The sequence below is a fragment of the Eucalyptus grandis genome, chromosome 11 (genome assembly GCF_016545825.1).
Source record: "Eucalyptus grandis isolate ANBG69807.140 chromosome 11, ASM1654582v1, whole genome shotgun sequence".
Lineage (NCBI taxonomy): Eukaryota > Viridiplantae > Streptophyta > Magnoliopsida > Myrtales > Myrtaceae > Eucalyptus > Eucalyptus grandis.
In genome coordinates this window covers 44,047,354-44,072,971 of record NC_052622.1, presented here as the reverse complement: position 1 = coordinate 44,072,971, position 25,618 = coordinate 44,047,354, and the positions used below count along the sequence as shown (strand labels likewise).

Here is a 25,618-nt window from a genome sequence, read left to right as displayed (position 1 = left end):
GAGAAGTCGTTACTTGAGTCCCAATCAATTGGTGAGGCATTTTCTCAAAAAAAAATACTCTCCAATTTATTTCATAAACATATAGTTGTTTTCTAATCTAGTACCTCTTGCACAACTTTGTTCGTGAGGCATAATTGAATAGCAAACATGGCTCTTCTATTCAATTTTTCCAATGTTTCATTTGACGTGGTTTCTGGTTTCTTCCCTTTTTCAAAGAGAGTTTTCTTCAAACTTGCTGAGTAAGAATAACTAACATGCGAACTTGCTATAGGTTGAAATTGCGGCTCCCATCAAATTCCTCAGTATCAAATCTTGTTGTTGAACTTGAAGCCATAACCAGAAGATCGAGGCAAAAAAAAAAAAAAAAAAACCCTAAGCTCTGATACCAAATTGTTATGGCGGATGCATAAACTATAACTAAATTGAAATTGAGAAGAATAAAATAATATAAGATTTTATGTGGAAACCCTTGCGAGAAAAACCATGGGGAGAGGAGAAGCAAAGTCCACTATAGAAATCAATGATTACAAAAGATGGTTATGCTTAGACTCTTTCTAAGCAAAAATCAAATTCAAAGTAGGAAATCTCTTTTTAGGAAACATTCTCCAATTAGGAAAATCATTCCATTAAGAAAGCTATTTAAAATAAAACCAACATGAATTAGGAAACTTTCCTTTTCGGGCTCAAATTTAAGACATGTTCTTTAGAGATTAGCCCAATCCTCATTGACCAATACTCTCATCGATTCATCGAATAACAAATTACATAATCTCATGAATTGTTTTTCCACATGTCTACATCAAAACAGCTCAAATTCAAAACAACCCCTTGAAGTAAATGGACTCCTGATAGATAAACGAGGGTCGAATTGTAAGATTTTCCTTTTTGGCAATTTGTATCTAATGGACACCCTCTTTCTCTCTCTAGTGAACCGGCGATGAAAGTTTGCTTATTACGTTCTTCGAAGACTTGACTTAGTCAACCAATCATGCTAGTAAGCTTTTACATTTGAATCATGAAGCTATTGAGTTTTTTTTTTTTTTGATGACTGAGGGATCGCCGGAGATCAACATTCGGAGATCACACGACCCTCCCTTGCTCGGTAGTATCAGTGGGGTCTCGCCGACCTCCCGTGCTCGGTAGTATCGGTGGGGTCTCGCCGCAAGCTGCTATTTAAACGTAAACCCTTGAGGGCTGGCTTGGTAAACCACCCCTAAGACCTCCGCTTAAGTCGCGAGCATCCGGAAATTTGAACTTGTTCTCTCAGCGATGAGGTAATGAAGTCCAACCATCACGGCTATCTACAGGTGGGTGCTATTGAGTTTTGTTGATCGGTCACATGGTGCGGAAATGACATTGAGGTGTAATTACTACACTTAAAACTTTTGCGACATGGTAGGTCCAACTATGAGGCTTAACTCTTGTAAGAAATATGCTTAGCTCTATCAAAATGAAGATAATTGGGAATGGTAATAGAGAGTCAACTTCTCGGGCCGGACCGGATCGAGCTAAAGAACATAATATCGTGTCTTGAATCAAGGGATCGATGGAGCTTTTGACCATAAAAACAAAAACAAAAAAGAAGCCAGAAAAAATAAAATAAAATGGACAGATGGAGCTCACTTTGGTTGGAACAAAATAATTAAAAAATTAGACTTTGATTTGCTTCTTCTTCTTTTTTTTGGGTGCCCGCGTGCGCAAATAGTATTTTCACCAGGGGGAGCTTATAAGAGAACACAGAGACTGAGCAAGGAGAACAGAGCAGGGTCAACTCTCGATTCGAGCGAAGATAATCTCCCCCCCTCCCTGCCTCCCTCCAATTTCCCTGATTTTCATTTTCTTCCAATTGTCGTCTTTCGTATGCACGTCGGTCCACTTATATAAAACGAATCTCGCGAGAAGGAAAAGAAACCCACGCTTCTTTTGGAGCTCTTGACTCGAGACTCGTGTGCTGGGATAGGATCATCATGCCTCTTGTCGATCCCCCGTCTTTCCTGATTTGTTTCGGATTCCTCTTTTGGCACCGAGAAATCGAGAGATATCATATACGTCGTCCGGGTCTGATCCGATCACAGGAGCTCGCGAGCAGCTCTGCCTCTGTTCTTGCTCTGTTTGTGTGAGCTCACTCTGTCCCGCCCTCCTCTTTGTTCTTCGGCTGTCGTCTCTTGATCAGACCAAGATACAGAGGGATTCGTGCTTCTCTATGCGATTTAGATCAAAAGGGTACGTTGCTTTTCTGTTCGATTTTTCTTTTATTTTTTTTAGTTCTTCCCTCGTAATTAGTTTGTGAGAATTCAGTCAAGTTCATGCTTTCGGTCGCTTTCCGGGACTGAAAGCAGAGAATTCCTGATGCCCGGTTTGAGCTTCATGGCTGATTTATTTACACATTTACGCATTATGGTTATTTTATGAAGTGGAGGATCTTCGTTTAATTTATTTCCAAATTTAAAATTTTGCTGCAGGGGTTGTTCTGCTCAGGCTTGTCATAAAACCAGACAGTTTCTCACTTTTTGATATTGGAGGGTTTATCGGGTCGGAGGGTTTTGGGGTTTTACTTGTTGCCCAAGTTCTGAAGGATCGCCAGAAGATCTTGTTTCCCCTTTCGCCTTTATCTTTCCGAAAAATTTGAATTCCCGACTATATCTTTCCTTCCTTTATAGTCCCACCACTCGCCAGAGAAGAAAAAGAATGCCGAGCGTAGACAGCCGATTCTTGAATCCTAACATGAGTACCGAGAGAGTATTAGAGAAGAAAACACCAGGCAGAGAGGACAGGAGGCTAATTCCAATGAGGAAACTCCGCGTGACCTACTGCGACCCCGACATGACCGACTCCTCCAGCGATGAAGACGACACGAGATGTGGTCTCCGTATTGCGCCGAGGAAGAAGAGCGTACAGGTTGTCAAGGAGATTGTGATTCCATGCGCGAGACACGAGTCCTGCGAAGGGATCTCTCCGTGCCTCGCCAACAATTGCCAGAAGTGCAGTACTAGCGGGAACGACGTTCTGAGCGAGGCCAGCATGAGAGCTCGGGGGTCTTCTGCTTACAAAGGGGTCCGGAGGAGGCCGTGGGGGAAATTCGCGGCGGAAATACGCGATCCTACCCGGAAGGTCCGAGTGTGGCTCGGCACCTATAGCACTGCAGAGGAGGCTGCTCTTGCCTACCAGAAGAAGAAGCTCGAGATCGATCAGCAGATGGAATCGCGGAGGAAGGAGGAGGAGGAGGAGGAGAAGGAGGAGGAGGAGGAGAACTCGATCTACGATTTGAAGGGTGAAACCGAAGACGATAGAAACGATTTGTTTTGCCATCAGTCACCATCGTCAGTGCTTGATGCCCACAAGTCCTCCTCACTTGGCAGGGGACAAGATGAGCCTGTTTTCCCAGAACAGGACCAGCTCATTCAAGCGTTTGTCGATCAAGCACCGTCCGGATCAACCAGTCAAGAACTCGGTTTGGGATGCGAGGGCAGCTTCATGCTCGATAACGAGTTTGGGAGTTTTTTCGACGGCTTCGATCTCACGAGAGATCTCTTCAATGACCGCGGAGTATACGATCTACCTGACATCGACCTTGATTTAGGGAGTGACGAGCTCGCTTGGATCGATGAAGTGATAGACATGGCATGCTAATAGATGAGAGATATTAGTTTCAATTTATGTAGTTTTTTTGAGTGTATCTAAGTCTAGAAACAGGGGACTCTGGTTTTTCTCTCGTCATCTGGCCGTCCAAGGTCTCCTGGTTCTAATTTTTGCTGAGTGTGAAGATAACGATGATCAGGAACCACAATTTAAATGATCAGAAATAGTACTATAAAGTTCCATTCGTTTCATGGAAAATAGCTTTTAGGAAAATATTTCCTAGATTTTTTTATATTTTTTTTACGGAAAATAAAATAGCCGTGGAAAATATTTTCCACCAAGGAAAAAAAAGGCCTTTTAAAAGAGGGGAAAATTTGGTTTTGAGAAAGAGGAAATCTTCTTTCACCTCACTTTCTTTCACCATATATCTTTTCATTTTTTATTTTCTTTAAAAATCGAGTTTAAATTATTCTTTTCTCTTCCTTCTTCTTTGGCCGGCCGCTCACCCTGGCAAAAGCTGGAGACCAGCCATTGGCGACTCTAGCTTGCCAAATCAACAATACTTGAGTGTCGCCAAAGGGTGGCAAGGCTTGAGGCGACATTCACCGGCCGTCATCGGCAAAGGAAAGAAAATAATAAAAAAAAAAAAAGAAAATGAAAGAACATAAGAATAAAAAATAATTTAAAATTTAAACTTTTTAAAATAAATAAAAAACAAAAAGGAATTTAAAATTTGAATTTTTAAAAATAAAAAAGAACATAAATAATAATAGTAATAATAATATAAACAAAAATGATCAAAAAAAGTACGCCAAAATAAATGATTTTAGCCCTTATAAAAAGAAAACTGATTCTTGAATCCCTTTCACGCTCATGTCACGTCGAGGTACTGCAGAAGAAAAACTGCAAAATCCGATCCAATTTATCGTAATCGATTAGTTAACATGTTGGTTAACCGTATTCAAACACGGAAAAAAATCATTGGCTTATCAAATTATATGGAGGAAAATCAAATCAAATACCGATGAAATATATTTTCCACTTCAATTTCATATTTCTATCGAGCATAAGAAAATATCGTATTTTCTTGTAAAATGACTTTTAGAAAAATATTTTCCAAAAACGTTACATTTTTTGCGAAACGAACAAAGTCTAAAAGTGCAACTTTATTCCGATAGTATGTCGTTATCCTTAATGTTAATGTTGGGCGCTATGAAAGATAAATTAAGAGCGGATATTGAATGGTTTTTCATTAATTTTCGCACTTTGCAGCACCAATCTTTGGGTTATAAATAAATCAGAAGTCTTCTGCCTCGCAATATATGCTTATTGGGTTTGATGGGAAATTGCACATATAGGTCGAAAGTTACGGAAAGTCCTAGTTTTGTAGATACCGTGACTAACTCAAGCTTGGACCTTCTCATCTAGCCATAGGCTTCGAAGGTGCTCATAGCACTAGGCTAAAGAGAAGAAACAAATGTTAAATATAGATTGAATTGATGTCAAGCATCATTGAAATAATGCTAATGCTTGAGCTTTACACAAGCTCTCTTTTAGCAGCTGTTTAGATGTACCTTTCATGTCTCCAAATCATGCCGCCGGCTCAACTTTTTTAATCATGCACACAAGTACTATCCAAAGGGTGGCAAGTTGATCGTTTTTTCATGCCTCTCACTAATTGCCACGTGGGAATTGTCCGCGCACATGGGAATGTGACGATCCTCCCCGTCTATGGTCCATCCTTATCTCATATCTACCACGACAACTAAAACCAAACTCCTTCGCAATAAGCCACAAACTAGCGCAATACTTTCAATGTTTCACCAACAAAAATATTTAAGCTAGGTGCACTGTATACTCCGTATACAATATAGTTTTTCATTCAAACCCAAATGCTACATGCTTTTGAGAAGCACAAATATTTTTATATCGATACGAGATTATGTCCTGTGAATTTCTTTTCCCCTTATGCCATCTTTGGTGTTATTATGCTAAGATCTATGCGTAGACAATTTTCTGCAGTCTTACTTTAACTCCCCCCCTCTCTTTGGAAGACCTTTACTCTGCCTGAATACTACACCTAAAACTAAATGTCCCCATCCTATTCAATTCCCTTACCACTAGTGGGTTATCTATAGGTCATTTAATAAGCCGAAAACAGTCACTTTCCTAGGATTGAGCTGCTCTTCACTACATTGCTTCCTCCCTAATATTCATCACCACTTGCCCCGCTTTTCGCATTCGGCCCAATCATTCTACTCCCATCATAATTGATGGCCAACTTTGCACCACGAGGTGGGCTTCCGTCGTAAAGACCCGGAAAGCCACCAACATTCAAGCGTTTGAAATTCTTGACACAACCACTTTTCTCGTCCTGCCTGAGGACCATTTCCAACCAAAGGACAAAATTACAGACTCATTACGATCCTTTTTCAAGCTGGAAACATATTTTCGCAGATTTGCCTTCCACAACACTCGACATCCGATTCATATAAACATATTTTTATGGAGTGTCACAGAGCAATTTTTTTTTTTTTTTTTTTTTTGAAGTCTCAGAGCACTTGTTGAACAAGAAAATTACGCGATTTTCAACGAATCGACTTTCCTCATGCCATTACATTTGACTAGTTAATCTTAGAAAATAGCAGCACCAACTTAGCCAAAATCTGCAAATTCCCCGGATTCTAGAATGAAAGCAAAAGAAAGCACGGACATTTCAATGACCCCCTCGAGTCTCTCCGTCGTTCTCTCTAGTGCTGTGAGTGGTCTTTGTGTGTGGGGCAATGAATGAATGTCGCAGAGCAGGAATTTCCAGGCCGTGACCCATTTATTGGGGCCGAGTAGGTGCACATCTCCACCTACTCTCGTTTAATTTATTAGTAAAGCATTTCATTGAGTCAAGCTCAATCAAAAAATGGCAAAAAACAAAAAAACGTCACTGCTGAGCCCACCGCCCTGGCGGCAAAACGTCAACGCTCGTTATGTGTCCTTCTATAGCAAATACAAGTAACCAAGGAATCCAGAAACACCATACGCTGTGCATCACTCGTCCCTTGTCGTCACTTCAAGACTAATGTAGATAAGCAATATATTCAAGTTCTATTCGAACAAGTTGCATCCTAATTGTTCCACTCTTTTTTTCTATAGTGATTATTCGGGAAAGTATAAAAAAAGTCATGAACCTATTATAGTGATGACGTCCTAAATAAAAGACCTCTTATTGGTCCCAATTTAATCATAAATTTTTTTGACCTAATGTCAATTTAGTTATTCCAACTCATTTTGCCTGGATTTTACCGATGTGGATAATTCTTAATACATTTTTAATTATTATTATTACTTTTTTCCTTCTTCTTCCTTCCCTTTGCGGCCACTAGCCACGGCCGAACCCAATCGAACAAGAACAAGCCCTAGCAAGGGCGAGTGCTCCCCTCACCAAATTTGGCAAGGTTGACCTCGCCAAGGGTTGCCCAGGCAAAGGTGATCTTGGCCTGAGTGAGGCTAACCCTTGCCTGGATGAGGAAGAGCCTCGGTGAGTGCTCCGCTCACCAAATCTAGCAAAGTCAGCTTGGCCTTGCCTGTGGCGGGCGAAGGCAAGCCTCACCTAAGTGAGGCCAGCCTAGCCATTGCCTATGGCTGGTCACCGACAAATGGATGGAAGAAGAAGGGGGAAAAAGAAGAAGAAAGAAAACAAGAAAAACAATCAGAAAAATTATTAAAATATTGTAAAACATTGTCCATGCCAGCACCGGTGGTGCCATGTAGGCCAATTGGCATCTATGTCAGCAAAATCTGACTAAAATTAACTAGAATGACTGAATTGACATTGATTTAAAATGTTTAAGACTAAGTTGACACTGATACAATATGTTTATAACTTTTTAGACACTTTTCCCGTGATTATTCTATAGGTGCTTTATCCACTAACCAAAGTTCCTAGCAGTTCATGACTCGATTGAACTTGCAAAAAGAGATGCTACGGTAGGTAGATTTGAGCGGTGTCATACATCGTATGATAGATTCTCATAAGTTAGAGAACTAACGTAGAAAATTCATAGCACCGGACCACGCAGTCTCATCAGACAAACTTCCATGTCTCCTGGTCCTATAACTTAAAGTGCTTGGCCTATGTTTGTGACTAGGTTCCGAGCAATTTTCGCTGAACCATCTCTGGATTTAAAAAACAAGGCAACTAAAAATCCCACGGAAGGAGGTGATCTCATGTGCACACGAGAGTTTGGAGAACTCCGAATTTCCAATCAAGAGAGCTCAGCAGTTTAAGCCTTTGGTCATGAGAAACTCCTCTAACCTAAAGGGTTGTGTGTGCAATAGGGAGTGCGTGTTGTCTATCAAACTAATTGAGCCTTGAAGGGGAGATACTCTGGCAAAATCCCAGTTGTCATGGAGAAATTCGGAGGTTGATCATTTCCCAAGTGGGGGGAATGCTTGAGGCACAAATTGTAGCATAGCAAATTACTTGTTTTATCATGGAGGTTGAAGCAATAAGGGAGAGATTGATGCCTTGAACGCGCAACTTTTTGACTTGTTAAAAGCACCTTTTATGCTAATGGTGACCGAGTCAATAAGCTCATAGCCTGCAAGAAGGCACTTATAGGCCATAGATTGCCACACATGCAGCACGAGATCTACAAAGATGGAGGACCCCAATCGCAGAAAAAATGCCTAGATGAGCTAATGAAATTTACTCCATATAATGCATGAAGAAACTATGCTCATTGACTCATGGTGAAGGTACACAAAGATTTCATGTCAGAAAGGCAAATGTTAAACCTTCAATTTTACAGCTAGAAATCAAGATGACTCAGTTCAGACATACTGAAGAGCACATTTTACTCATGAAAAGAAGGAACCGAGATTAAATTGAAAAAAATATATATTGTTTCTGATAATCTACATAAGTTACCTGTCCCAGAAGGCTAATTCACATACCAGAGCAAGATGATCGCTCCCCCATTTCTGTGAAGGCACAGAAAGGAAAATGTTAATGGGGATACATCGAAAAGTTATGTAAGACTTTGCTAGGCTAACGCATGTGATATGAATTCCGTGCAATATGGACAAACTTCTTTCAAGCTAGGCAAAACTAAGGGTCGTCCATTAATCAAAAGGTTAGCATCACTTTCTAGCAATGCTCTCGTTTTTGTGAACTAATAGATGACAAGTTCATGCAATAGATCCTATAGACTACGAACTCTCTTTACATGATGCACATAAAAGCCCTCCTACAAAGAAAGTTGTGAACTGATGGTATTCTTGGCAGTGAACTCTTGTTCCTGAAAACAGAAGAGAAAATGAAACCTAGTAGCGCTCAAAATTTCACCAAGAAGCCATGGTTATAAATATTCACCTTACTTGGAAGACCTCCTGTTCGTTTTAAAGCATCAATAGGTAAAGTTTCTAGAACTCTAACAGGAACAAGTTCTTTCGTATGCCTGCAAATACAATGGTTTTTCTGAATATCAAGCAAGATAAATCAAAATAAATAACCCAATGTCACAAGAAATTTACCATATATAATCAACAGTTCCCATGAACCTGGAGTGGTAAGAAGTTGCCAAGGGCTCCCCACAGTCATCCCTGGTTCTGCAACTTCCCTGAAAGGTTACGAAAGAAATAGAGCAAATAAGTTTCTAATCTAGAGGATAAAATTGAAAGGTGATGTTAACAATCAGTTGCATGTTTAGATAGTAAATCATAGAAGACTACAAACTTCGAAGAATAAATTGATATTTGAACATAATAACGAGAGGCTGGCTAAACATCTTACTGGAATCCCAAAATAAGCACTACAGAGATCCAGGTGGTGCTGAAGATGAGTAACTTTTGCGCTGCCTGTGGCAAGTCTTAAATCGTCATCATTCCACCTATATACACATTGCCTTGATGCAGGCTTCCATTTTATGCTGTATTTACATTTTAAGACAGAATGATTTAAATAAAATATAAATCTCGATCACAACAGGCAAACTTTGTTCTATCATTTTAAACGCAAGATTATCATGATAATTTCCTCAACAGAATATTGATTAGAGCCCCGTTCATTGGCTTTAATTTTGAGTAAACCCCATCATTCGTTCTTCTAAGTTGATAAAAATTAATCTCATAATAAGTTACAGCAGGAATGAAAAGGAAAATCTTAAAGATACCTCAATGAATTTCTGTTCTGATGTTTGACACAACTATTTGCTGATAGACAGTCAATCTGTCCAGAGATTTTTCTGCGATCATATAGTCGGATATCCAACTGCAGTAGGATGAAGACAATCAAATGAGAATTCAGTCAAAAAAGTTACATATAAGGTCATCAGACATGCAACTAACTAGCACAGTTCAAACATAGTGGTAAACAAGAAACTAAGCTTACCTCAGATGAAGCAAGAAACTGATAAATGGCACTCTGAGAATGAAATGAAGAAAAAGTTATAAATAAGTACTACAAATTTTGACCAGGGAATTGATCAATTAACAGGACCACATATTTCCCTAGATTGCAGCTTTTCACCTGGGGCATGCTGTTTAGGTCCCCACCAATTATAACAGGAATCTTGCCCCAGATTTCGGATAGCTGATGAGCCTTTTCAAGGAGCAGTCGAATCTACACCACCAATGTTACTTTGCATATTAGCACACTAAGACCCATAGAATAAATAAGCTTCTGAAAAAATTACTTCAAGGATATCAGAAAGAAAGCCACAATTCTAAATAACCAGCATCATTCTATTTAGTCCACAAAGATATCAGAGAAACTCCCTCCCTCCCTCCATCAACATGCACATTTATCCATGGAGAAAGCAGAGGGATGGAGGGATAGATGCATAATCACGAATTGTCTAAAAGTACCAGAAAAAAAGACATGCGAAGATGCAAGTGGGAATCACCCGCTGAATAGTTAAATGCGGTACAAAAGAAAGCATAATGCTGCATGGGAAACATCAGAGCAGCTGATACCTGACCTAGCTTGACATCTCCTCGATTTGGGTTAAACAGCACATGGATGTTGGCAACAAGCAAAAGCTGATTTTGGTCGAGGAGACTCCTATATTAGACATGTAAACAAAAAGCCAGAATCATTGGACATATTAAAACATGAATTGTGTCACACATTATATATAAAGTTAATCTAGGCTAAAATTAGGCGCCTTATGTGTTTTCAACAACACGGTATACCTAATAAATCTTATGATGTTCATCTCTGAGAGAGAAAACACAAACTGATTAGATCCAGTTTAATCATTCATGTGACACAAGTTAAGCAGGTAGACGTCTTCAAAAGATGTAAAATTCAACCTCACCCTCTCCAATAACAACCAAAAGTTTCCCACAAAGGCAACATGCTTCGGTAGTGGATCAATATGAGAAGTCACCCTAATTAGGAAAAACATGCAGACATCTTTTAAGGATTTTCAACAAATGTTTCGTGAAAAGCCATTTTTAAGTAATAATCCAAATTCACACGAACCATAAATGTACTATAACACCATATATCATTTGAGCACTTGAGATACATCAAAGCATGTGATACGGCACATAAAATATGTCCTTTGCATGTTCTCTGACTTAAAAAGTTAACACATCAAAAGTACTCCATCCTAATCCCTTAACACAAAGGAGAATAGAGTAAGAGCTCAACTGTTGTAAGAAACTAAGCTTGTTGTGTGCTGCAAAAGGATGAACAACAACCAATCGACTTAACTAAAGACAATGCACTACAACTTACGCGGATGACTGTGCAGGTGAGTCAGGCATAACTCTTTGCTTCATCTATGCCAAAAAGGAAAATAAAAAAGCAATTAGATATATTACACCAAGAAGCATAGGAATGCGCGCAGCTTGAACCTGGAGAACTCCACAACAAAATCAAAATACAATAGACTACACAAGAAGTCCCAGGACGACTGCACATGCGTTGAATATCAAAATTCAAGCTCATCTGAGGAAAATTCTTTAATAAAACATCCATATACCATCCAGTAAAACCATCTGGAGAACAATGCATCATTACAGGAAGTACAGGAAATGGAACAAACAGTTCCACGTCTTTTCACTTACTTCTAGCTCTTTCACTAACTTGTAAAAAAAAAGAAAAAGTACTCATTAAAATAGTAGAACAAAGAAATAACAAAGACAGTATACTTAGACAATGGGAGTCTATCACTGCAAAAAATCAAAACTAACGCATACCTTCAAAACACAAAGTTGAGCAACATTGTCACGAAGGCCAAAAGTCTTGAACTCTATATTATCTTGGTGGACAAGGGTAAATCTGTGTTAAGAAAATGACTAGCTAATAGTTGGAAGATGAAAAAAACATATGCTACAAAGAACTAAACTTTAATGTGTCACAGATGGGGAGTTGCTTTAAAGTAGTAACTTCAAGTGATAAATAATATTATAGGGAAAAAAAATAAAGAAGCATCACCCAGATTTAGGTTATCTCCTAATCTAAGTACTACCCAGGTATCATGTGAGTTTCTCACAGAAAGTCCTGCATAATGACAAAAAGCCAGAAGCTATACACGAATAGAAGTACTTAGATAAATAAACGACAAACCAGAAAAAAAATGCAACTTACCGATCATCTTTCCAGAATATAGCACATCCATCATTTGCTTCACCTGTTCGAGCCTGGAGCAAAACAGGAATACAAGTCAATTCAACATTATGTCTGCAAATTCGATAGAGGCAATTACTCAACATACCTTGTAAACACCTCCAAAGCCATCCTTCTTAAGAAGATCAGCTAAATCATCAAATCGGTCAACCTCCTGCAGTCATACGGAGCGAAGATCACAAGCCTCACTCCTCTAAATGCAACTCAATGAAATGATTGTTGCTTTGATAGCTTTAGCAGACCAAAATGAATTTATGTGACGTGGGCTCATGAGTAGAGCGAGAATAATCAATATCATTAATTGATCAACCCCGCAAAAGGGCAAACTTAACTATCCAATAGACCATCCTTTCTTCACTAAATCTTTGAGAAAGACATGAATTCTGAACTTTAAGAGGAAAAGACCATCAAAGAAGTTTTAAAATATGGATAAATAAGGTTAAACATTGTTAAGGGCTGATAAGCAAATCTATGTAATATCAGCAAGAGAATAACAGTCAACCAAACATCTCCACTTTCAAAATCACGGGCCTGTCCTGTAACAGCTCCTATTAGTTGTGTAAAAAAATACCATAAGTTGATGATTACAAGTAACAGAACCCAGCTAGGAAAGAAAAAAACCTTTTGAGTTAGACAAGCAACTCCAAGAATAACATTGTCAATGTGCTTCATGCTTCAAAATTAAGTTCCAAAATTACATAGTAGATACATCAATTTCACATCTTTCTTCCTTCAAATAGAATTAAGACACCATCTTTGAGTCGGTCAAACGTAAACCTCCTTTATCTAGCTTCAGCGACGAGTGCCTCATGAGTCACAAGATCGTGCAATCATCTATCCTACTTTTATATTCGATGCAAAAACCCGGATAAGATGCAAAGAGAGAACTTACCTGAAAGCAAACAATACTGGCATCGTAAACATTAAGCTCCTTGCGTATGAGCTTTTTCCGCCGCCTCCACTTCAAGAACCTCGGCTGAACTTCAGTGTACAAGTCTTGATGCTTCATGGCGTTCTCGACGCCCAATATGTTGTAGGAAACGAACACAACGTTGTCTATCCACGAAATGAAAATGATGGCGAAGTCAGGACAAATACATACGCAGTTCAGATGGTTGAAGAACCGAGTCAAAAACACGCGCCTCTGCATCCAGAAAGATCGCGCGAAGTGTAGGCCCATTCGCGACGATCCTCTCGCCCTCTCCTCCTCGGCTTCTCCTCGCGACGCAGCTCGACCGAGCATGCAAGCGAGGCGTACCGGTTCGAGGCGGAAGGAGTTCCGGTCGTCTCGGATTGAACAAGTAGGGTTTCGGAGGCCGTGAACGTCTTTATCTTCTTCGCTTTGCGGCGACACCCGCTCCGAGACTCTTCTTCTTCGCGTGAATCTGGAAGACGCTTGTGCTGGTTCGAGCGAGTGGCGAGAGAGTGGGAGTCGTCGGAAGGAGGAGGTTCGCGGCGGCTCCGCTTCGCCATGGCCGTTGGGGTTCGCCGGCGGCGGGAGGCGTTTCTTGGCGCGGGCGTTTCCCAACCGGAGCGAAGAACGAGAGTTTATTCGATCCGGCCTGGCCCGGTTTGAATGGGCCTGAGTAGTAGCCCGGTCCAAAAGGGCCACTTTATGGGCCAGTTGACTGGCCCACTTGTATTTCTCTTTCGTTTTTTTTTTGTTCAGATTAAATTTGTAATCGATAGCTTAAAAAATATCCTTCAAGTTTCTTATCCAACTTTGCAGCCTACCATTCCAAAATCTTACGCTATAAACTTGAGATTTATGGTCTCTTTGTTTCACTGAAAATAAATGATTTGAAAAATATTTTTCACAAAATAATCATTTGCATCAATGAAAGTAATTAGTTAGATAAAATATATTTATTGACAATAATTTATGTCTAGACATTATACGACAGAATGTTTTTTGTTCATTTATTTTGTAAACGATACGAACAATCATTTTCAGCTTTAAAACGGTAGGTAAACTTTGTGTCCATAATCCTAAGTAAGATGTGTAAAATGGTTAGGAAATTACACAAATTGGAAAGTTGTTAAATGGGTTTCTTTCGGAATCTAAATGTTGGGAGGTGTAAATTTCAAAGTGGAGGGTGTAGAGCGTAAGTTTTCGAAATTAAAGTGTGTAAATGGTAAATAAAGGGATTTGACGAGAATGATTTTTTTAAATTTTTTTTCCTCCAACAACAAATCACCATGGGAGTATCTTTCATGTGGATGTCGTCGTCATCCAAGCTTGACAACATTTTTGGTGGGGCTACATGAACTCTAGTAGAAATTAGACCATATGATTCAATGGTTGATCGAGAATCATTCGAGAAGCAAACCAGAATCTTACTACAAACCGTGTCTATTACGTACTTGATGATGCAATTAGCGGAATTCCTTCGTTCTTTTTCCACATGAGAAAGAGACTTGATAAGACCTCAACCCAAGTCATTGGTTCGGACACATATCTCGGGGCATCCCACCAATCTTAAGGGCAAACCTCTCGTGTCTGTTCTTTTTTGAGCCTATACGGCATACCCCGTCAAGCTTTGCCAACTTTGTTTCTTGCATCTGGCCTGAGTTGCAACATGAACATCTCAAACAGCAAGCGCGATTGACATCAATAACACGCATGCGAGCTAGATTACAGAGTTCCTTGTCCGAATGCATACATCAACAGATGAAGTAATTCGATCCCTACTCGATGCAATCACATGGGGGTTTTGGTCATGAGGAAGCGGTTCCTCTCGAGTCACCTCGCGCAGCAAGGATGGCTATGAAAGTGAATTTAGTTTGTGGTGTGAAAACTAGCTTTGGATGCTATGTTCTCTGATCCGCCGTTGCTTTTAGTGCTACCATACACAGAGATGTGTCCTTTTGAATTCGTGCAGGCGCAAATTGGACGCTATCAAAGTGGACAATTTCTTTCTTAAAATCGACAAAATCTCAAGAGTAGTATAGGCGGTCAAAACAATGAGTTTTTTCTCAAGAGGAGAATCAGAATCTGCTATCAAAATGAGCAAGGACAAATAAGAAAGAACACCCGCGTCGTACTATCAATACGCAATTGGAATGCGACCTAGAGGCCATCTACATCAGATCTTGTGCCCTAACGCCCTTCTCGAGACAAAACTCCTATTTCACGCAAGCTCCAAACAGAGAGCAGATTCGTGCAGCGTTAAGAAGATGCCTCGTTCATGGGTTCCGCAAGGCTTTTGGCAAGGGCTAATGAAGAAAACAGAATGCAGTTTGATGACATGACCACGGGCAAATGCTTGCTTGGGCTTGGTTGGTAAAGGATCGAGTTTACACAATCATTGATCACGTGTAAATGCTTACCTGGGCTTGGTCGGCAAATGATCGAGTTTATCACAATCATTGATCACGTGTAATCTACACGAGCCTCTTATGATCTCACAAATTTAATGGCTTGGACTACATTTGGCTCATAAACTCAAATATCTAGGAACTTTTGATTGTTAGCTTATAGGGATGAGCCATTCTAGGTTTCGTATATATTCTACCTGGAACTATAATCTATTCATTAAAATAGGTTCTTTATTTTTTGGAATTTGGAACCTACTCAACATATCTTGGAACCTGAAATTTACCCTATTACAGATTTTAAGATTGGTTTCGGGATTTACTCAAGTTTCATTTGTATTATTAATTGAATGATTGTAGTGAATTATCACATGTAATGACTACCACATGTTGCTACAATTCACTAACTATATTCATATTTAGACCACGAAAAATATGAAACATTAATAAAGTGAAAGTCCTAGTCATAAAATAAAAACTTAAACTAATGGTTCCAAATTATACATTCATCATCGATCACCATAGAATATCATAGGGTCACACAAATATATTAACAAAGAAAAACATGAAAATTTATTTTAGATTTCACGTTCCAAATTCCACCAAGCTAGTACTTAGAACCTACCCATTGAAATAAGTTCTCAAATTTTTAAAATTTAGAACTTACCTTGCATATCTTGGAACTTGAAATTGGACAGATTTCCATCGATCTAGCAAGGATCCTGTCCAGTTCCAAGTTTCGGGTTTTATCCCAAAATCATGCTCATTTCTACTTGCTTGTCCATTTGCTTTTGTCAGGGTGAGGATCATACTACGGCTGAATATTTTCTGTTGTCGTGGACTCAAACTACAATAGAATACAGTCACAACGGAAGTTTGCTTCCTGTCCCATAATCTGCTTTTTTTTTTTTTTTTTTTTTTTTTCCTTGGTCATGTTGGGACCAACGAGCTTGGGTAAAAAGAAGCAATAGGCTAAGAAAAAGGAAGACTTGAATGGTGAATAAACAAGTGAAAGATCAAATGAAAGATCTGGTCTATTGATTTGGACAAACTATTCGAAGTAATACAGCATATCCATAGTTTGCATAAATGCGAAGAATTATGAGAATTGTGAAATAGAACACAATGATGGAACCATCGCATGAACGTTTTAGGATGTCTCGATTGCCAATTTAATCATAAGAGTACTGATCTTAGTATCAAAGTGAACACCAATGTGAAATGAACAGATATGAAACAAAGTCATTGCCATAAGTTCCTATGACCAAAAAGATGTTATCTAATCTGCGTGCATATGATTCAAAGGAGACCGTTTCGTGTACTGATGAATGAGACCAATTGGTGTCCCGGACAAGAGAAAAGGTGCATACTGTGAACGAGGACCAACCCATGAAACCTGGTCAATTTAATGGAACTTGTCCTGGTGCATAATAATATTAACCTCCCCCAAATAGACAGCCTATAAATAAGGGTGCAAGAGAGGAGGAGGAGCAAGAACATCGTCACTTGCTACATCTTGCTTTGAGTGTGGCGTGGCTAAGCAAATTAAACGAGAAGCTCCCCTCAGTCCAACATAAGGGTTGAGAAGTGGACAGAGCTGTCATCTCATGCACCAGGCTATGCTTACACATTCTCCACCAAACTATCCAGTTTCGGCAAAAATAACTGATCGATCCAACCAGGCCCAGAAACATCTTAATGAATAAGCATGGCCAGATGCATGATATGAGAGCAACTCCTGCCACATTCTTTCCCCATTCATTGGAGTGAAGGGAGCTTCTAGTTAGTTGGCTTTGTTAGGAGTATTTAAGTTCTTTTGTCTCTGGTTTGCTCCCTTTTCCTATATCTATTGTCTCAACGCATATCTTTCAAAGTTCAATTGGTTGTTTGACAGGGAAGTCCTGAGGACAACTCGGCCGTGAGGAGTTGAGCTCTCAACCATGGAGGAGCTTGACCGCAAATGGATAAATCCCAAAGAATCCCAGATGCCAACGAAACTTTTACAAATGCCATCGATCAGATTAATACTTGTAAGCCAGAGCAGAAAGGACCATACAGAGAGCATGTTTAAGATTGGGTGTTTAAGAAAGAAGATCCAGAGGGCATGCTTAAGAGTTTCGAAGTGATAAGTGCACAAATTTTTTTTTCCCTTTTTCTAATACCCGAGCATCTGATATTAGCTCTATTTTATGTTCGAAGCTTAGATTTTCGGGGGCTCCAAAATACAAAGGCATGTCTTTCTTTCGCTCAAAGATATAAGGAGCTTTTTTAAGTAGGGTATTGCCATGAAGTGTAAGATCTTATCGAGTATAACAGATGGATCCATTCAGGTGTCATGGCATCTTTTGGTCTTGAGATATGTTCTTGTGTACAGACCTCGCTATCCCAGACAATACCAAACAAGATTAGAACTACATTTGCATTTGGAGATAAATCCAGCTTAAAAACGCTCACTGTGCAGCTTTGGCAGCTTTTTTTTTTTTTTTTTTTTTCACACTCTCATACTGCTTTTACTACTGCATTGGAAGATGTATGAATCGTCACCCCATCAAACATGATCATGTAAGTTTTCAGATTAAAGATGCCTGCAAAGATCTTAAGCACTGAAAAAGAAAAAAAATAGAGATGCGACCCAGTAAGCGAGAACCCTTAGCTCAGGATGGGATCCGCTAGATCTAAGGTCGATGCTTCTGAGAAGGCGTCTTTGCCGTACACCTCATTCTATATCTGTAATCAACTGTCATCAAGCTGATAAACCATCGATCGTCCTTCATGTTAACTATTCCAACCTCCAGCAATTTGACGGTTCCAAAATAACATCATCACAGTCATCCAAAGAAAATGTAAATAAATTGAAGACTAATCGGAGTTCTAACCCTATTTCCAAGTCACCATAAGTTTCCCCCATTGAAAAGCCAGGATACCATATTACCCATCATAAGCAGAATTTCGTGAGTTCGACCTAATGGAAGGATTCCCAATAGCAAGATCCGGTACCATCTTGAAAATTCATCTAGGCAACCTGACCGTCGTGTTGTGCTCTATAGGCAAAAGTAGAGAAAAAGAAAAGGAGAGACTTTATTCTTCAATAAGAAAGAAAAGAGCGAGACTCGATCACTCGTAGTCATCCTTCTCTACATATCTACAGATGTTCAAGAAGCAGGAACATCAGCAAGTGAGAGGCAACAAACTTATTCATTGTCCCATGTTCTTCCATTTATGAAGGCTCTCTTTCAATACTTGGCGTTTTGAATGGTGGTAACAAACAGAACTAAGTAAAGCCAAATACAACATCAAATGGCCTCTGCAAATAAAAGAAAAAGGACCAAACTGAAAGAGGAATACAATCACACTGCAAGAAAGTGAGCACCCAGTTCTCCTGCAGACAGCTTGCTCCAGCTTCAGACCTGCAAGTTTAGGTTTGTTCATCTCATCCTCCCATGGTTTTCTCGATAAATATAAATACATAATACATGGAGACAGCCTGTGCCATGCATCTTGGAGCAAACTAAAATTAATGCGACACCCTGACAAGCAGTGTTAATTGCGACAATCAGAGCGCACAAAAGATCCATTTATATGAACCAGAAGGCAAAGTAAAGCATTGATGTAAACAGAAGACTGGTTGACTCGAATCAACTACGTTTGTTAGGCAACCAGGTACTAAAGGGCATCTAGCATCACTTCTAAATAACATGAAGGTATGGGAGATAAAGTCCCTTCGCATACCCAATTTCCTAGCAGTTATATTATGCCACCAAAAGCAAGAGGATTACATTTTCTTATCTCTGTACTTACAAGGAACTAACTGAGGAATGACACTTCAGCTTCAGATAGAGAAGAATATAACAGAAGAGAACTAGGAAGAAAGCCAGGAAACAAGGGAGAATGTATCCACTCAAGCTCAACAAAGAAATATGTATTTAAAATTCAATATCCCCATGCACTTCCATCAAGTTTCACAAATTAACACAAATGCCCGAACTCCAAGGTCATGGCCATCCAGTAACACAGTCATACCACAGATCTAGCTTGCTAGACACTACCAAACATGTTGATTTAATGTTTCAAAAGAGATTCCTGAGTCATCCAAAGAGATTGACAATTGTTAGGCATTGCCAAGGCCAGAGGGGCATGTTTTTTCTAACCAAATACCAGCAACAATGGAAAGAAAGCAAACTAAATCTTTCGAAGAATTCATTTAAGAAGATCAGAAAAGGATGATACTGGCTAGACATGTGAGCAGCCATCTCCGCTCAATATAGAATGACAGCAAGTATGAGAGAGTCAATAAAAAAGACTTTCTATGCATTACCACATTCTGACTTCCAGATACATCGAAAGATGCCACAGGTTTGCAGCGTGATGCTAGACAAAGAACCAACAAAATTAATTGCTACATCGGATCTAGGATCAACAGACCAAACATGTAGACCATCAACAGGCCCATATCGACTCCATAAGATGGCTAAGACATGGGACATTCAGCAACGTAACAAATAAGTGCTGTCAAGTAACTGACATGCATCAATGAGGTAAAACATAGCCACATCTTAAAGAGGGAAAGGTATCTCCTTTCTGCAATACGACCTCGAACAGCTAAGAAGGACAAGGACATAGTCCCCATATTGCTTAAGTCATCCAAAGAACTGTGAGCAACCAAATAAGCAACCGAGTTGTCCGAACAACAGCACGGCCACCATCAGTGATCATCTTGCATATCGTGACATATTAAAAATGGCCAAAATCATAATCGATGGCTAAGCCCTCCTGGAGCGGCACCAAATCAGTACGACCACCCTATCATAATGACATAAACATCAAGCAAAGTTTTTGCCTCTTTCAGTCGATTCTACACCATTCATACACCTTAAACTGGTATTCCAACACCACCGGATCAATAGGAGGGAAAAGAAACACACAATTGGAAAAACAAAGACACCATCAGCTGCAGCCAAAATGGCAAAAGTGCGACGAGATAACACCACAGTACCTCCGTCAGTGCCAGTTGCGCCTCAATCAGACTCGACGGACTCGACCTTGGGGCCTGATTCAGAAAGCAATAGAAGAGAGTTTCAGCGAGTCAGGGAAAGAGGGCGTCCAATCAACCTATGCACAAACGCAAACACTGAATCCCGATCGATTAAAGCTCATACTAGGAAACGCCTCAACCAACCAATTCAACCCGACCACAATCAATCAACTGAATGCCGAAGCCACACAATTCCTAGGGCACGGAAACAGAGTCAGAGAGAGAGAGAGAGGGAAAGAGGAAGGGGTGGACCGTGGAGGGAAGGGTGGCGGCCGTCCTTGCCCCAGCCGATGCCGCGGGTGGACTCGAGGTACTGGCGGACGAGGTGGCGGCACTTCTGGAGGTGGTTGATTCCCTCGACGCGGTAGCACCACTTGACGCGGTCGCGGATGATCTTGGCCTTCTCGATGTCGATCCACTTCTCCCTCACGATGTGCTCCCTCATCTCCAGCATCGCCACCGGGTCCTTGTACGGGTTCGCCGCATCGAAGTCGTCCGGCGGCGACTCGTCGAACTCCACCGTCCCCTTCTTCCTCCCCATCGCCGATAACTCTCTCTCTGCACTCTCCGCTCTCCGCTCTGCTTCTCTGCGTTTCTCGGCGTGCGCTGTGCGTGTGCTGGGAGCGGGGGGCTCGATCGCCCGAAAAAGTCCTCGGGCGATGGGGATCCCTGTTGGGCCTGTGATGGGCCGTGAGATCTGCTGTGGTTCGTTACAATGGGCCCATCTTTTATATCTTTGGACTTTCTCCTTAACCTCGAAAAAGAGAAAAAAGGACGGCTGGTATTTGAGATCGCTGGGCCGGGCCAGGTCGGGTCGGGTCATGTCTCGAAGTTTTCTTCACTCCAAAGTGCACATGTTGGATTAGGGACGATTCTACTCCTCAATAGATTCTCCTTCGCCGGTAACACGTTCTGACACAAAGGCCACGTAAATAATCTTACTTTAGGGGTTCACATGTTCCAAATCTCCCTTCATAGGCTGCAAGGATTTTTGGCATAATGATAATGCTTGGTAATGTGGCTTGGCTTGTTTTCTGCCTCTCTTAGGCAATTATATCCATTTTTGACTGAAATCTACACAATTGAGTCATTGTCCAGACTAATTGATCTCTTTGTTATCCATTGGCTCACTGGGATTAAGAGAATTTCATTGGCAGTGATTCTCAAAATTATTCTTTTGAAGTTGTACATTCCACAAGTTTTCCCCCAATGATAAAAAAAAAAGTCATATGTATTTCATGAAATCACAAAATTGATCCATGTCGGAAGCAAATTTGAACATTGTTTTGTGTTGCATTGCCCAGTCACAGTATAACTTGTGTGAAGAGGCTTTGTAATTGTTAGTATATTGGTAGGGCTACGGTGAAAGATTTGCCAACCTTACTCTTCTTGTGTGAATAAGTGGCTCAAATCAAAGATCACATGATGGGTGCAAAACTTTTATAGTAACGTTTAAAAGGCTAATTCAAATGCATCAAATTTAATTTCTTAGCCCATTTTAGATTTCCATTTGGAACACAAATTCTCGAGTTTTCAATTACAAATGTGAATATGATCCATTTTTTCTTAAAAATTTTCTTGAATTCATGCGATTCTTGTCTTCCAGACGGTTGCAAAAATCTAATAATTGCTCGATTCTTATTTATATGCAGACGGTTACATGTTCTAGAAGCGAAAACACGTAGCCGAATTCCTTTTTGATTTTAAGTATATGGATGTGGATAAGTAAGCATGCCATTGAAAAAAAGGTAAATTAGCATGCCATTAAAAGTTGGAAAGGCGAGTCACCCTTCGTCAGTCAGACGATAGGAATATGTAATGGATCACGGGAAGGATTTACGTTATTAAAGAAGCCCATCGTCCATTTGTGCAGTGACATCCAACCTCCTGAGTTCACAAAAAAAAACCTTTTAAAAGAAAATGAATAAAAAGCTCATTTGAACTTCCGTACAGCACTGTGCACCCACGATCCAACCCGCAGGCAGCAGGTGGATCCGGTTCAGAGTCTCCGACGAACGTCCAGACCAGAGCTCAGCACGCGCGTGTCGCCGTCGCACACGCCCGTGATCTGATCTCTTTGTGGCTCCTCGGAAGCCCTTCTAGCTCTTCTCGGCTCCAACCTCAAGGTCAGCTCCAGCTCGGAGTCGTCACCATCGGCGGCTCGCTCCCCGGCTTCCGCCTCCGCCAACTCTCTGTCAGCAGCCGACCCCCGACTCCCTCTCGAGTCGCGGCTCGCAGGCTCGTCGCTATCCGCTCCGTCTCCGCCAGCTTCCTCCGCTTCCTCGTGCCTCGTCTTCGGGGCCGAGCGCTTGAACCGGCGGCGGCGGGACCTGACCTTGCGGAGCTGATCGGGGTGCGCCGCCGAGGGCTTTGTCTTGGGCACGTGGCGGATGTCGCCGGCTTCGAGGGGCGGGGTGGCGCAGCCGATGGCGGACTCGGAAGAGACTCGCGCGATGGGGTCGCCGGCGAGGACGGCGTCGACGGCGGCTTGGCAGAGGTGCCAGCTGCCGGACCAGAGCAAGCCGACGGAGCCGTAGATGGGGTTAACGATCCGCCCGCACGCTTCGTATAGCAGAGACTTGAAGATCGCTGCGTAAGGTCATGATCAAGAGCCTTGTGAAATTAATCACAGGCAGCACAAATTTAAACAGAGAAATCACTCGCGTGGCTATAGATAGGGCGAAACGACTTACAAACAAATCGACTCGAACGTGACCGGTTAAAACATCTCGATAAAACCCTACCATGCGACGATCCTATATCATTCACCGTCTTATCATCTCGCTCAAATCGGATACAGTGCCAGTTAAAATTCAAGTGAAAGTTCCAAGTGAAAATTCTACGCGGGTTTCATCTTTGAATATCGAGTTGTGAATATTGCAGCACACTAGTTTGGACAGTCGCTAGACCTAAAGAAGGGCAAGTGTGGAGAGAGGGTGAAGAGAGTTACAAGGGCGGAGGTGGGCGGGGCCGGAGAGGAGGAGGTTGAGGAGGCCGGCGCGGCCGTAGAACTTGGCGAGGAAGAGGGTGGCGTTGGATTGGGAGGGGGAGGTCTTGATCCAGTGGAGGCAAGGCCGGATGGGGCAGTCGTCGCCGCAAGCTTTCCTCAGCACTCGGCATCCATTGCAGCTACCCTTCATCTCTAAGATTCTGGGTGGTACCGGGTCGCGTTTGAGTTTGAAAAAGCGGGGCTTATTGTTCTTCTTTCTATAGTGTATATATACGGAGAGACCGGAGCCCCGAGAGAGAGCGAGAGGACGTGGGTTTGGAGCCTCCGGAGGCGCAAGTGGTTTTCTTAGCGAGTGATTATATGATGAAACGCCCTTTCTACCCCTCCCCTTCGGTTAGGAGAGGATGTATACTAACAAAAATCGTGGATTATAATTTGGTTTTATCTATCCGTGACCTTTTCGGTGTTGACCTAGCCTTGATATTTTCTTTTAAAGAGAGATCGGGACACAAAGTTTATCTCGATCACTTTCAATTTGGATTATAGCCGGTACAAGATTTCTTTATAATTATCACGTCACATCTTTTTGTCAATTATATATACTCAATATCCAATAGTTATTCATGAATTCAAACTCAAATTACTAATAAAATATAACTTAAATTATAAAAGCCCTCAAATGGGGGCGTTGCCTCCACGACAGTTGTCGGAGGAACCCCGGACCCTCGATTGCTCATTAGGGAGTGGGACCCTTGAGCCCTTTGTTGATCGGGAGTATGAGCTGCATCATAATATCTTTTTTTTTTAATTTTCTTTTTTATTTCTTTATTAGACATAGCATGTGAAAAAGTAGATGCATAAAACCATAAAATATCAAGATATTGCCAAAAAAAAAAAAAAATAAGAACAAGCTCATATGTAACTTTTGTCTTTCTTAAAATTTGGTATTCAATTTTTACTAAGGCCTTGTTTTCAACATTTCAAATGAGCTTTGAGACTCTAAAGTCTTTGACCAAATGCAAATAGTGTTTGGTTCGTTTTTTATTCAACTTAGAGGAAATACAATTGCATCCCCAAAAGACTCTAAGGGCTTTTAGGCCAAAATAAGTCGGAGGTATTTTGGGAAGTAACATTCTTGGAGTGCAAGTCTTAGCCCTGTTAATGATCATCTTCTCCATGGTTTGGATGGAGAAGTCGAATGGAGGTCGACGATTGCCAACCAAAGGGTAGCGTGTGATGATGACCATCGCTTGAGGGGTTGTGTGACCTTAGGCATAGCTTGGGTTGCATGACCCAAGCAACCGTTAGCTTGAGGTCGTGAGACCCAAGTGACCATCGCCTGGGTCGTGGCAACCTAGGCAAGGCTATGCGACAGTCAGATTTAGCTAGTGGCGATTGACCTCTATCAAAAAATATTTAAGACTTTTCAAAAAAAATATAGCAAAAATCGTTTACAAAAAAATGTAGTTTTTATCAAATAGCATTGAAATCCAAGTTATTTTCTAATGCACTTTATAATTTAATTTATTAAACGCTATTTGCATTTTGGAAAATTCATTTTCCTTAAGGTATTTGCATTTTCTCAAGGATATTTTTCCAAAGTTGAACTAAAGGGGCCTTATTTGAAACACCAAAATTCTTTTAACTCATCAAAATATAGTTCTGTTTAGTGGGGGGAAAAGCTCTTTCTTTGCACACGTAATTAACTTAGATTACACAATATTTATGGTGTGTTTGGTTGGACTTTTCGAAAAAAGCCTTTAAAAAAAATGTAAAGGACTTTAAATTAAAGACGTTTTTCAAAATGCAAATTATGTTTGTTAAATTATGATATGAAAGTTTATTGTGAAGTACATTTGAGCAAAATAGTGTTTGAAGGGATTACATTTACAAAAGACTTTTGTGATTAATAAAAGAAAAAATTCGTCAAAAGAAAAATAAAAAAGTTAACTGGCAAGTGTAGGTGGCCGTTAGCAATTGAAATTTATTGTTGGCAGTCGACCTATGAGGTTGCAAGACCTCGGGCGTCCTTTGGAGACTATCGATGAGGGCCACCTAGGGTTTGGCAACCGCTAGCAAGGGTGCGACCAGGAGGCCACGACCTCTCGTG

General features: G+C 40.8%; 4 protein-coding genes across 4 annotated transcripts; 1 reads left to right on the top strand and 3 right to left on the bottom strand.

The window, feature by feature from the left end:
- Positions 1 to 1,739: 1,739 nt before the first annotated feature.
- LOC104425783 (ethylene-responsive transcription factor CRF3-like) lies at positions 1,740 to 3,815 on the top strand. Its single transcript, XM_010038581.3, has 2 exons — positions 1,740 to 2,223; positions 2,463 to 3,815. Exon 2 carries the CDS (start codon positions 2,689 to 2,691, stop codon positions 3,628 to 3,630), a length of 942 nt encoding a protein of 313 aa, XP_010036883.2. The 5' UTR covers positions 1,740 to 2,223; positions 2,463 to 2,688; the 3' UTR covers positions 3,631 to 3,815.
- Positions 3,816 to 8,294: 4,479 nt separating this feature from the next.
- On the bottom strand, positions 8,295 to 13,743 carry LOC104425784 (carbon catabolite repressor protein 4 homolog 5). The gene is made up of 14 exons (XM_010038582.3): positions 13,354 to 13,743; positions 13,104 to 13,267; positions 12,300 to 12,365; positions 12,173 to 12,225; positions 11,782 to 11,863; positions 11,318 to 11,361; positions 10,549 to 10,636; positions 10,103 to 10,195; positions 9,965 to 9,997; positions 9,747 to 9,844; positions 9,368 to 9,503; positions 9,109 to 9,194; positions 8,948 to 9,032; positions 8,295 to 8,556 (listed from the first exon to the last, which is right to left on the bottom strand). Exons 1-14 carry the CDS (start codon positions 13,682 to 13,684, stop codon positions 8,500 to 8,502), a joined length of 1,416 nt encoding a protein of 471 aa, XP_010036884.2. The 5' UTR covers positions 13,685 to 13,743; the 3' UTR covers positions 8,295 to 8,499.
- Positions 13,744 to 18,644: 4,901 nt separating this feature from the next.
- LOC104425785 (NADH dehydrogenase [ubiquinone] 1 beta subcomplex subunit 10-B) lies at positions 18,645 to 21,184 on the bottom strand. Its single transcript, XM_010038583.3, has 3 exons — positions 20,811 to 21,184; positions 20,520 to 20,573; positions 18,645 to 18,933 (listed from the first exon to the last, which is right to left on the bottom strand). Exons 1-2 carry the CDS (start codon positions 21,097 to 21,099, stop codon positions 20,542 to 20,544), a joined length of 321 nt encoding a protein of 106 aa, XP_010036885.1. The 5' UTR covers positions 21,100 to 21,184; the 3' UTR covers positions 18,645 to 18,933; positions 20,520 to 20,541.
- Positions 21,185 to 22,370: 1,186 nt separating this feature from the next.
- LOC104425786 (LOB domain-containing protein 40) lies at positions 22,371 to 23,816 on the bottom strand. The gene is made up of 2 exons (XM_010038584.3): positions 23,509 to 23,816; positions 22,371 to 23,147 (listed from the first exon to the last, which is right to left on the bottom strand). The coding sequence occupies exons 1-2, from the start codon at positions 23,696 to 23,698 to the stop codon at positions 22,558 to 22,560; spliced, it is 780 nt and encodes a 259-aa protein (XP_010036886.1). The 5' UTR covers positions 23,699 to 23,816; the 3' UTR covers positions 22,371 to 22,557.
- Positions 23,817 to 25,618: the final 1,802 nt, after the last annotated feature.